The sequence below is a fragment of the Myiozetetes cayanensis genome, unplaced genomic scaffold (assembly GCF_022539395.1).
Source record: "Myiozetetes cayanensis isolate MyiCay16 unplaced genomic scaffold, myiCay2020 scf32, whole genome shotgun sequence".
NCBI classification, from domain to species: Eukaryota; Metazoa; Chordata; class Aves; order Passeriformes; family Tyrannidae; genus Myiozetetes; species Myiozetetes cayanensis.
Window position 1 is genome coordinate 2,263,481 of NW_026087544.1, and position 10,651 is coordinate 2,274,131.

The window sequence follows — 10,651 nt, forward strand, 5'->3', positions numbered from 1 at the left end:
TGGCAGGACACGAGGCTGTCCCAGGATGAGGTGTTGGAATGCATTTTGCTCACATTTCAGTGGAGGTTTATTAAATGCCCTCAATCAAAGAGGCAAAGCAAGAATGCTAAACAACCCAAAAGCCACTGCAGCCAGAAAATCAGTGCATCAGCAGGAATTCCTACAAAATATCACAAAAGGGGTTTTATTCAGCTTTTTATTTTTATGAAAAATGAACACCTGGAGCAGTATCATTATTTGGGTGAATTCCAGACCTTGTAAACATCCAGGACTCATTTTTGAATGAACAGGGACTGCACATGATCCTTGCTTTGTTGGCAGGAAACAAACTCCTGAATAAATAACGAGAGCTGAGCAATCCTCAGGGCAGATTTTTCTCCTACTTCTTCCGGCCAAGCTTCGGAGCCTTCTCAAGGCCTCGGATGTATTTCCGAGGTAGCTGATACTCTTCTGCAACACAACCCAGAGTTCACTCACTTCAGGTGAAACAGCCTCAGCCCAAGAACTAAAATCTCACTCTCCCTGCAATCACAATCCACTTACCGAGCAGCATCTTGGCCAGATGATGGATTTGGTTCCCTTGGATCTGGACCTGAACTCTGTCTTTTGCTCCTGGTACTGGGGTGATGGTGGCACTGGCTTGGACTTTCAGTTGCAGGGCGTTGGCCACACACTGAGGGTCCAGACCATACAGCTCCAGGTTCCTGATAATTGTCACCTGCGGGTTTAATAAGGATTGCAAACATCACTGCTGGAGGTACCAGCAAACCACGGCTCCTTCAGCCCAGCAAAACGAGCTGCCAAAGCTGCTCTTGTGGGATCTGGGCTTCTGCTCAAACCCCCTCATTTTAGTTCTCTTTTTACCTTCTTATTTGATGATCTCTGGGCTATGGTTATGTTGATGGGCTCAACGCGTCCTTTCCTCACAACAGGTTCTTGTCCAAAGAATGTCACCTGATGGAAGAGCTGCAGTCGTTCAAGGCACCTGAACAAAGTTTAGACACCCAATTAGTCAGTAGAGCAGTTAATTGTGCTTTCCCACTGCAGCCTCTCACAGGTTTTTGGAACTACAAGCAAGCCAAGATTGTATGTGGAATAAGAATTTGTATCTTAAGAAGATAATGAAAGATGGTCTCCTGAAAAGATTTGCATCCCAGCTGTGATTTAAAGCAAGGGACTGACTGAAAAGAAAGCAAGTCTACTGACTCACAAAAATTATAGCTTAGATGATAAAGTTTTACCCAGTTACAAATTAGTTCTTGCAGAGGAAAAACCTTATTTCATTTTGCCTTTAAGCAATTGTTCACAGACTGGTGAAGCAACTTCAAATTCAGCATAAACTGTGTTCCTATCCCACAAGCAAACCTGGGTTCAGAGATAAAGGAAGCAGCTGGAGGAGCCTCAGAAACATTGTGTGATGAAGAAACTCGAGGTAATAAAGACATTGGAGTTGTGCTGCACAGAGGAGCAGGCTGACCACCTAAAAAGGGCATGTTCAGTTATCTACTGCAAAGATGACTTTATAAATATGTACATATGGATTACACACAGAACGAGTCACTGTTTGTTTAGGAAGTTTTCCTTGATAAGTGGTTACCAGGTAAACAAAAAAACCCTCCAGCACTAGTTAATTGTATCTATTCATTAAATAAAGAACGAGATCGTTTAAGTGAAGGTCTCTGGCTACTTTTGTTGGATTACCAGCAGGAAGTTAAAACTTAAACAGCTCCTAACACGCGGCTTTGAGTGCAATAAAATTGTGTAATTCTGAAAAGGGACACTAGGAAAAAAATCACCTGCTCAAGAGGTCATCCCATTGAAGGTGTGAGATCTCATCTTGTTCTGATTTATCTAACAGGCAGTCACACAGAATGGCATTCACCTTCACAAAGCTAAAAACCAAAAACATGCATTAGAAGCAAATCACTTTTGTCCTCTAATTGCAGCATCTCCTGTGGAAGCAGGGCAGGACAACTCACTTTTTGTTTGATTCATCAACCAGCTCGTTGGTCTTCACATAGTCAATGATGATGTTTCTCACCTCACTGCTTGAGAGGATGCTGCCTTTTCTGAAGAGAAAGAACATTTTGAACTTACTGCTTTAATTATCTGAATGCTGGGTTCTGGCACTAAGTCAGAAACAGTGACTACCCTGATTGCACTCGGTAGCAACAGCAAAATACTGACATTTATCTGCTAAAAAGTGGTTTCTTGCTACACCTCAGTTACTGTACTGAGATTAAAGGCTCAGAGCAGTAATTACAGAGACTCTAAACTCGTTTTGGGAGCCTAGTTTGTGGGGATGACCCTAATGTACAAAAATGTTCAGCTGAACAGAGACTGAGTACAGTCTAAACGACACCAAAACAGGCAAGGTAAGGGCACAAGGAGGCAAGTGAGTAATTTAAATTACCTCTTTTAAGTAAACCATATGTGGGTGGGCAGGATATGCCTTATCCAATGGGAAATTAAGACAATCCAAGTAAAATGTATCAATTTTGACACTTGAGCTATCACCTCCTTAGCTGTGGGAGAAGTGATGTACTTGCTGAAAGCTGCTGTCACAGCCTCTCATCTTTCTTCCCTTTTTGAAGCGAAAAATCTCTTCCTGAGTGCCATCACAGCCTGGCAGGGCCCTCCCCACGAGGGCAGACAAATGGTTGCAGGTTTGTTAGTCCCTCTCTTCATGTAGCAGTGGTTTTGTTGTACTTCCCTAGTGCTTACCTGTGTCCAGACTCCTGAAAGAGTGGCACCATTCTGGCTGAGACCCCATAAAGAGGAATGATTTCAGGAGCATGGTACCCTTGTTCCCTGTCTTCATTCTTGCTGTCTTGGGCAGCGGAGGCTGAAGAAAATCCTTCAGGTACTGCAAATGCTTTAATGCTGAAACAAGGATTGTTTGGAGTGAGTGAAAGGGATTGAAAGTTCTCCCTTCCATTGCACTGGGAGTACAGTTAACCTGGGAGAACTTTACAAGAGCAGGAAACAGAAGAAATTACGTACAGAAAGAGGGTATCAAACCCCTCTAGAGCACATTAAAATCAGGAAATGAGGGCTCTACAGCTATTCAGGAGTCCAAGCAGAGTATAGGAAGTAGAGCTGGAAGCAGCAGATTCCACTCCCTTATTTCAGAGACTACCAACTTGTTTAAAGACTGGGATATTCTACGTACTCTGGGTGTTTCCAGTCCACTTCCACAATGCTCTCCACACCTTTGTTCAGCTCCTTCACTTGCAAGATCTTCTGGTTCTGCATGGACTGCAGGAATTTAGAGAACTGAAGGAAGCAAGCATGAGAAATGTGGAGTCAAGCATTTTAAATTGCTGTTCATGTGTTTCTGACTACCCTAAAGTTACTTGCTAAATCTGAAAAATTTCTTTTAAAGAAAACAAACCCACATCCCACACCTTTGCTTCTCTACACACAGCAATTGCTAAGGAGCAGTGAGTGCCAGAGCAAAAGCAAATGTTCCTTTGGTTGGTCTCAGTACACTGTGGCAGAGAGCATTAGTGCATTCCTAGCAGATCCATCCTCATGCTTTCAGGCCAATTACTTTTCCCCCTGAATCCCACAGGAGCAGAGAGCTGAGAAAAAAACCCTGGCTTTTAAGAAGAGCTTCTAGGGTTTTCTTGGTTTGTATGTTTTGCTAACACTTGAACAATTCTGGACTTCAAACTTTTTCTTTCCTTCTGTTTCTTATTTAAATTACTGAGGAAAAAAAATAAACCCATCAGAAAAATCTCACCTTCTTGTAGCTTGATTTCTTTATGTCCAGTTGTTGTCCAGCAGGGCTACAAATGGATTTTTTAAAAAGTTCTTTAGTTATAAGTCACCCTTCATTTCTTCTTAAATCTTGCTACTTAGGCTAGAAGTTTCTTAGCAGTGGAAATACAAATCACACAGAGAAAGAATTACTTAAGAAGCTAATAAATAGAATATGATGAGCGAAACTACTAGTGCTGATGTTCTTGTGGGCAGGTAAACAGCCATTCAGGTGAATAAACCATCTTGAAACAAGTGTCAGCCAGCTCAAGTGCAGATCCAGGTCTGGACAATCCTTACATCCAAGTATTTGATGTAAGGATTATATTTGGTCAAAGCATTTGATGTCAGAAGTGAGCATAATCTCAGATCATCTTAGATATGGACTAGATTTTACTTTTGAGCCAAAAACTTCATCCTAAATATCAATCTCCATGTTTTAAAGCCCAAATCCCAGCATGCAAATCCCAAGACAATCCTTGCACCACGTACCAGCAGGAGAACATGTGGCTCCGTAGGAACGTGCTGGTGAGCAGAGGGAGATCTGACTTCTTCACCTTGCATTTTAAGGCATGAAAAAAGCACTGATTAAATAAAGCATCCATTTGCTCTGCAGGGCAAAAAAAAAGGACAAATAGGCTGTGAGTTGTCTGTGGGCTTCAGCAAACCAAAGGGGCACAATCTGCTTTCACTGGTGGGCAAAATTACCTTGTGGAGTCCTGCTGTCTTCAGGTTGCTGCTGATCCTCTGTGCTGGCATTTTCAGCTGGTTCTGCAGCTCTGTTCTCGTGGAATTCCTCCTTTCCCAGCAGTTCTGCACAACTGTCTTGCTCCTTCAGGCTCAAATCCCCGATGTCCACGTGCTGCACTGGGTCAGGGGGGATGCTGTTGACAGGCTCTTCCCCCTCCTGCTCTTCCTCATCTCCAGCCCCCTCCTCTGCAGCACAGTCTGGGACCAAGGGAGCTAAGGTAGGAGGATAAGATTTGTCACCATATTCCCTATAAAAGGAAGAAAAAGCATAACACAGCTTTGAAACCCACAGGACAATGAACAAATGTCACCCTGAGAAAAGAAGGCACTGGCAGCTGCACTGTGGTCAGTAAAATCAAGTAGCTGAAACCTTAATTATGGTCATATCTAAGCTGTAGCCAAATAACTCAGTAAGTCGACCCGATCAGTCTTACTGGGATTTTGATTTTAGTGAGCAGTGAGGCTTGTTACCCATTTTCCCAAAGGCCTGGCAAGGTACCCACCAGAGGTGATCCAGGTAAGTGTGCAGCACAGCAAAGCCCTTCCCCTTCATTCCAGCAGCCAGCATTTCTGCAGTGGACATGGTGGCAACTGCAACTGCCACTGGAGCTCTGGGAAAAGAAGGGAGTGTTAGAGCAGGACCACGAACACACTGTGCTGTTGGGCAGGCCGTGCCACTGGGATACACTGAATTTCTTTTCCAACATCCTGCCTCTTTAGAACCTGGTGTTTTTTTTAAGCATCTATGTAGTTTATGGTTATCTTTCTGCTGTGTAAAGTTTTCCAAAGAATCCCAAGGATATGTGCAGCTGGAGTGAAGTGAAGGTTGTGCAGGGACAGATTCTTCCTTCTAATAAATTACCAGAAGTACAAGCACTGCCAAAAGAGAGTAGCAATGAGGAGAAAAACAACAGCTTTAGCACTGCTCCCTCACTCAGAATTTCCTGACAGAGAAAAAAGACAATTGTGTAGAATCCAATATTTTGCAAAAAAAATTGCTCTGTTTCGAAACAACTCTGCCAGTCATGCCCCCATAGGTCCAAAAGAACAAATTTACAAAGCTGTCCATCTCAGCTCAAACATATCCTAACCCAGAAAATTAAGTGGATTTAAGTCCACAGTGCATCAAATGCATGGGAACAATTCTGCTTTGATGTCCTCAAAAACCCCAGAGGCTTCCTGTTTAAAAAAAAGAAATAGTTTTAATTTTTACTTTCTAAAAAGGATGAGAGACAAAGAATCCTCTGTACCTGTTTCCCAGGAGGGTGACAGCACAGAGTGTGCCTTGCTCCACTTGAGGGAGGCCAGAAGATGGCACCACAACTCCCGGCAGCATCAGATCTGAGGGAAGAGTGAAGCGCATCCATTTCTCAATGAAAGACTCAGCCACCACCTCCTCCACCCCCACCCCTGCTGCTGCTCAGCAGAAACACAAGAGCCTGTTCTCAGCTGAGCACATGGCTGAGAAAACCTCCTTCTCCATTTCTGCTAGTAAGGCAGCACTTCTTCCCTGGGTAGTAAGGGATCCAATTCATAAGGGTGCTGGGCACATCCCAAAAAATTGCAGAACAGCTGAGCTTGCTCAGGCCTGAGGACTGCTTTGAACAGAAAGTAGGAGATCCAAGCCTAGAGAGCATCACTCCTCATTAACGACATGGAAAGAGAAGGGAACAAGGAGATGTGTCTGGAACTACCCATTTACTGTCCCCTGTGCCAAGGGCAGGTTATCCCAGCAGCTCTCTCCATGAAGAGAAAATTGCCCAAGGTTTGCCACTGCTGCCCCAGCCCTCCTGGATCTGACACAACAGCTGGGCATTCTCAGGAAGATGCCCTCACCATCTCCTTGCTGATCTGGACAGAAACTGCAGACCTGCCTCCTTCACCTGGGAGGAACAGCCTGGCAGGTGAGTAAAGGACAGTTTTCCATGCTGCAGGTATGGCATGATGCCATCACCAAACTGTGCAAAGAGCACCTGCTCTCCCTCACAGCAGCTCTTTGCAGTCTCCTGGACTGACCTGTGGTTCCACAGTCTGCTTTTGAAGGCATCTCACCCATTCTTCCTCAGCATCCCACATTTAATGGGTATGCTAAAGAAGCCAACAAGATTTTTCTCCCCCCTTCACTCTCACAAATACTTTCAGCAAATCTAGAATGAACTCTGCAGCTGCAACCAAAGCTCCACATTGCTGAGGACAGAAACCACATAAAGACCTAAATGTGACCAGGTTAAGTAGCATTAAATTATGTAATAACCAGGGCAGATGGGAGATATTGGAATTCACGGAAGAGATGCCACAAAAAGCACTAATATGCTTCTCTTTTTAACTGAACACTCCCTAAATCTGCTCCCCCCCTCCAAGTCTGCAGAACTGCTCATGTCTTTCCTCTCCCTTCCCAGAAGTGGCTCTACCTCTCCCCCTGCCTTTGTGGCCATTGTCTCCTGGCCAGCTTCTTATCTTTGGATCCTACCCAGAGGTAGCCTGGTTGCCACGGGCGATGAATGACCCATAGCCCTTTCATCAACGTCCTTCCCCCATTAGTAGGTCTTTTTTTTTTTTTTTTTTTTTTCCCCCAGAAACTGGGTCATTACAAGTCAGCGGCCAGGCTTGCTCAGATGTCTATCACAGCCCCACATTCAAGCACTTCATTTTCCCAAAAAGCAAACAAAGGGACCTGAGTCGTACTTCAGACACTGTGTCATGGAAAAAGACATCTCTTCCTACATCAACACTCCCAGGTACAGAACAAGGCTGCAGCAGCTACAATTTAATCTTTTTCTGCTTGAGCAGTTCAGCAGTTTAAAGTTTATAATGACCTGATTCTCCTGAGGCTGAACTGCATCCAAAGCAGGGCCCAGAAAACAGACTCCTTTCTTGTTAGTCTTGATCCATAATGAGGTGGCAGAGCCAGCAGCCCAGGAATTCAACTCAAACCTCACCTGCACAGTCCACAATTTGCCTGACACTGCTTGCAACTGCAGGTTCCAATATAAACTCACTTCTTATCCACAGGGAAAGTTAGTTCACCTCAGAACTGACAGGAAGCAGGGTGGGAGCAAAGGAACTCAGCTGCTCAGGGGAAGTTGTAAAAGAGACAGACTGATGGCACTGGCAGCTCTGTGTCCCATTTCAGAGCTGCTCATCACCCTGAGAAGGTATTTCCGAATCTGAGACTCCCACGTGGAACAGGTCACTGCATTTAAACAGCTTAACCTGCTGTGTCTCATTCACAAACTTTATTTTACAGCTAAGTTATTTTCCTTTTTAGGACACCACCACGAATTACTTTCGAGTACTTAATTCTTTATACTTGTTTCAGGTACATTTTTGCCACTGGGAAAGACAACACCAAAGAAAACCCTGAAGGCAACTCCTTTTTGCAGTGCAAAGCGACAAAGTTCTGGTTCTCTTACCTGCTCCTCCTGCAAGTTTCTGTAGCACGGGGGGCCATGTTGAAAAGGCAGGGAGAAGATCTGGGTAGACCCACAGAGAGTAAACTGTCCCAAAACAGAATCGAATTTCAAAAAAAAAAAAAATCAGGAAATCTGAAGTTAGAATAACCCTACAATAATTATTAGATGCCATGGAGAAAGGTAAATAAAGAGGGAGGATTATTTGAGTTCCCTCCCCATACCTGTTGGATACAGAGCTTTCTCCACTTCAAACAGTATTGGGTTCCTGTGATTCATGTAAACAGTGACGGCCTCCCCTTTGTGAGAGTATATTTTGATGACATTGAGCTCTTCCTTGTTCGGAATAAACTCAGCCAGTTGTTCAGCAGTAAGGCTGGGAAAAGCTGCTGCAACATCACTTCGTAGCTTTCTCCTGCAATGATGAAACCACAAATGTGTCACAAAGCTGTTCTAGGCCCTCAGAATAATTCCTAGATCAGTAGTTATCGTTTGCTGGTTGTTCCTGAGATTCCCACCTTTTCACAGATGATAATTGGAGGCATTTGTTTCCAGGTTTACAAATGAGGTAGCTGCATGGTGGAGGAATACAGAAAAAAGGCCCAATATACTTGCTTTGCTCATATCTTCCTTAAACATCTGCTTACAGCTCCTGTTTGCTGTCTCTGCCTCTGTTTTGTGCTGTGATTTCATTACTCTGAGCTCCTGAGCACAAACCCTGGGAGTGTCCCACTTGCTCAGCGCCATCACCCAGGGCCACAGGGGGAGCAGGGGGCAGCCAGATTCCCTGTCTCCCAGTTTTAATTGGTGTTTAATTGGATTTCAAGACTGTATGACCGGCACAGGGTGGGTTTCTGTGGTCACTCACAGAACTGTCAAGTGAATCTGAGCCATCAGTAAGTCAGCTCAGCATCGCTGCTCAGGAACATAAAGCAGAATTATAGAATCCCAGAATGGTTTGGGTTGGAAGGGACCTTTAAAGACCATCTTTCCACCCCCTGCCATGGGCAGGGACACCTCCCACTTGCCCAGGTTGCCCCAAGCCCCATCCAACCTGGCCTGGGACACTTCCAGGGATGGGGCAGCCACAGCTTCTCTGCCCAACCTGTGCCAGGGCCTGCCCACCCTCACAGGGAACGATTTCTTCCCAATATCCTATCTAATTCTACTCTCCTTCCGCTTAAATTCATTGCCCCTTGTCCTGTCTCTCCATGCCCTAACCCAAAGCCCCTCCCCAGCTCCCTTGCAGCCCTCTGTATGTACAAAAAGCCGCCATAAACAAGCACAGAAGCCTCATCCAACCGTAACAACCCGATTAAACTCGATTAAACCTGCTTTAATCACGGCACCACCTCCAAGCGAAACGCACCATCCCCGGCCGGGAGTTCACCGCGATCAGGGAGGCGAAAGCAGCGACTACCGGAGGGAGGGGGGGGCAGCCCCCGAGCCCCGGGCCCGCTCCCCGCGCCTTGCCCGGGGGGTCCCGGCGCGGCACTCACCGGTCGGAGCCCTTGATGGCGGTGTTGGCCCTCACGCGGAACGCCCGGGCGAACATGGCGGGCCCGTCCCCCCTCAGCCCGCGGCGGCCGCCATGGCGCCGTCCGCGCCCACAAAACCGTCCGGCTGGAAACGGCTCCGGGCTCCCGAGCGGCCCCGCAGAGCCCTCCCGGCTCGCCCCGGCACCGTGAGGGGAACGGGGGTCCCCGGCGCCCCGTTCCCCAGGCGGAGCCCCCCACACGAAATGGGTCCCGAGCCCGCGGCGCTGCTGCTCGGAGATTCGGTGGGGTGGCGGAGGGGAAGGGTTGTGTTGTTTTGTTCTGAAACTTCCAAGCTGTTTTCTGTGTAAGGTGCTCTTTTTAACAGTTGGGCCGTTTTCTCGCTGCGATTTGCTGGACTGTCAGCGATTGATTGACTGATTGATTGATTGATTGATTTCCAGCGCGAGGTTGAGGAGCGTGGAGGGGTGTTAGAGCGCTACAGCCTTCGCGGGATCGCAGAGACACTGAGGCTGGAAAAGATCTCAAGGATCACCGAGCCCACCCTGTGCCCGATGCCCACCCTGTCCCCCAGCCCAGAGCACTGAGTGACACGTCCAGTCCTTCCTCGGACACCTCCAGGGATGGGGACTCCACCACCTCCCTGGGCAGCCCCTTCCAATGCCTGACCGCCCTTTCCAGGGAGAATTTTTCCCAAATATCCAACCTAAACCTCCCCGGGCACAACTTGCGGGTCTTTCCTCTTGTCCTGTCCCTCGTTCCCTGGGAGCAGAGCCTGACTTCCCCCCGCCTCGGTTCCACCCTCCTGTCAGGGAGTTATAAAAAGTGAGAAGGTCACACCCCCCACTTTATTATTATTATTTATTAATTTAATAAAGGCTTGGTGAAGTATATACACTCTGTAATAGAAGGGTTAACTTTGTTCATAAAATCTTATGTGTATGAAGGAATAAGGAATTTTTGTTATAATTCAACAAGATAAGTTTCATGGACATCCTATTAATCAAGCAAGTATCAGTAAAAATAATTGCAGACATCTTGCTAAACAAACAAGTATCAGTATCAGTAAAATTTACAACTGATAAGAAACTGCACCTTTCATCTCTGACAAATACCAGATGACCACTTAAAAATGAGCTACAAACTGAAGCCTCAACACAGCCGCAGTAAAAACTCGGGACTTGGAAATGTATAAAAAGGAACATTTACTACATTTTGGTGTGTGTCTCGGCA

General features: G+C 46.2%; 1 protein-coding gene across 1 annotated transcript; it reads right to left on the reverse strand.

The window, feature by feature from the left end:
- Positions 1-170: 170 nt before the first annotated feature.
- Positions 171-9,581, reverse strand: EIF2D (eukaryotic translation initiation factor 2D). Its single transcript, XM_050327027.1, has 15 exons — positions 9,422-9,581; positions 8,147-8,337; positions 7,926-8,009; positions 5,763-5,853; positions 5,016-5,123; positions 4,471-4,760; positions 4,255-4,372; positions 3,746-3,791; positions 3,173-3,276; positions 2,725-2,883; positions 1,980-2,069; positions 1,797-1,892; positions 865-985; positions 544-718; positions 171-450 (listed from the first exon to the last, which is right to left on the reverse strand). Exons 1-15 carry the CDS (start codon positions 9,475-9,477, stop codon positions 380-382), a joined length of 1,800 nt encoding a protein of 599 aa, XP_050182984.1. The 5' UTR covers positions 9,478-9,581; the 3' UTR covers positions 171-379.
- Positions 9,582-10,651: the final 1,070 nt, after the last annotated feature.

What these genes read in the sequence shown, in the direction of transcription:
- EIF2D (XM_050327027.1), bottom strand. Translation starts at nt 9,477, where the DNA reads ATGTTCGCCCGGGCGTTCCGCGTGAGGGCCAACACCGCCATCAAGGGC. An exon ending in TTTCAGGAGTCTGGACACAG is followed by an intron (nt 2,070 to 2,724) that starts GTAAGCACTAGG and finishes CTTTCTCTTCAG; the next exon opens with AAAAGGCAGCATCCTCTCAA. An exon ending in TCTGGCCAAGATGCTGCTCG is followed by an intron (nt 451 to 543) that starts GTAAGTGGATTG and finishes GTTGTGTTGCAG; the next exon opens with AAGAGTATCAGCTACCTCGG.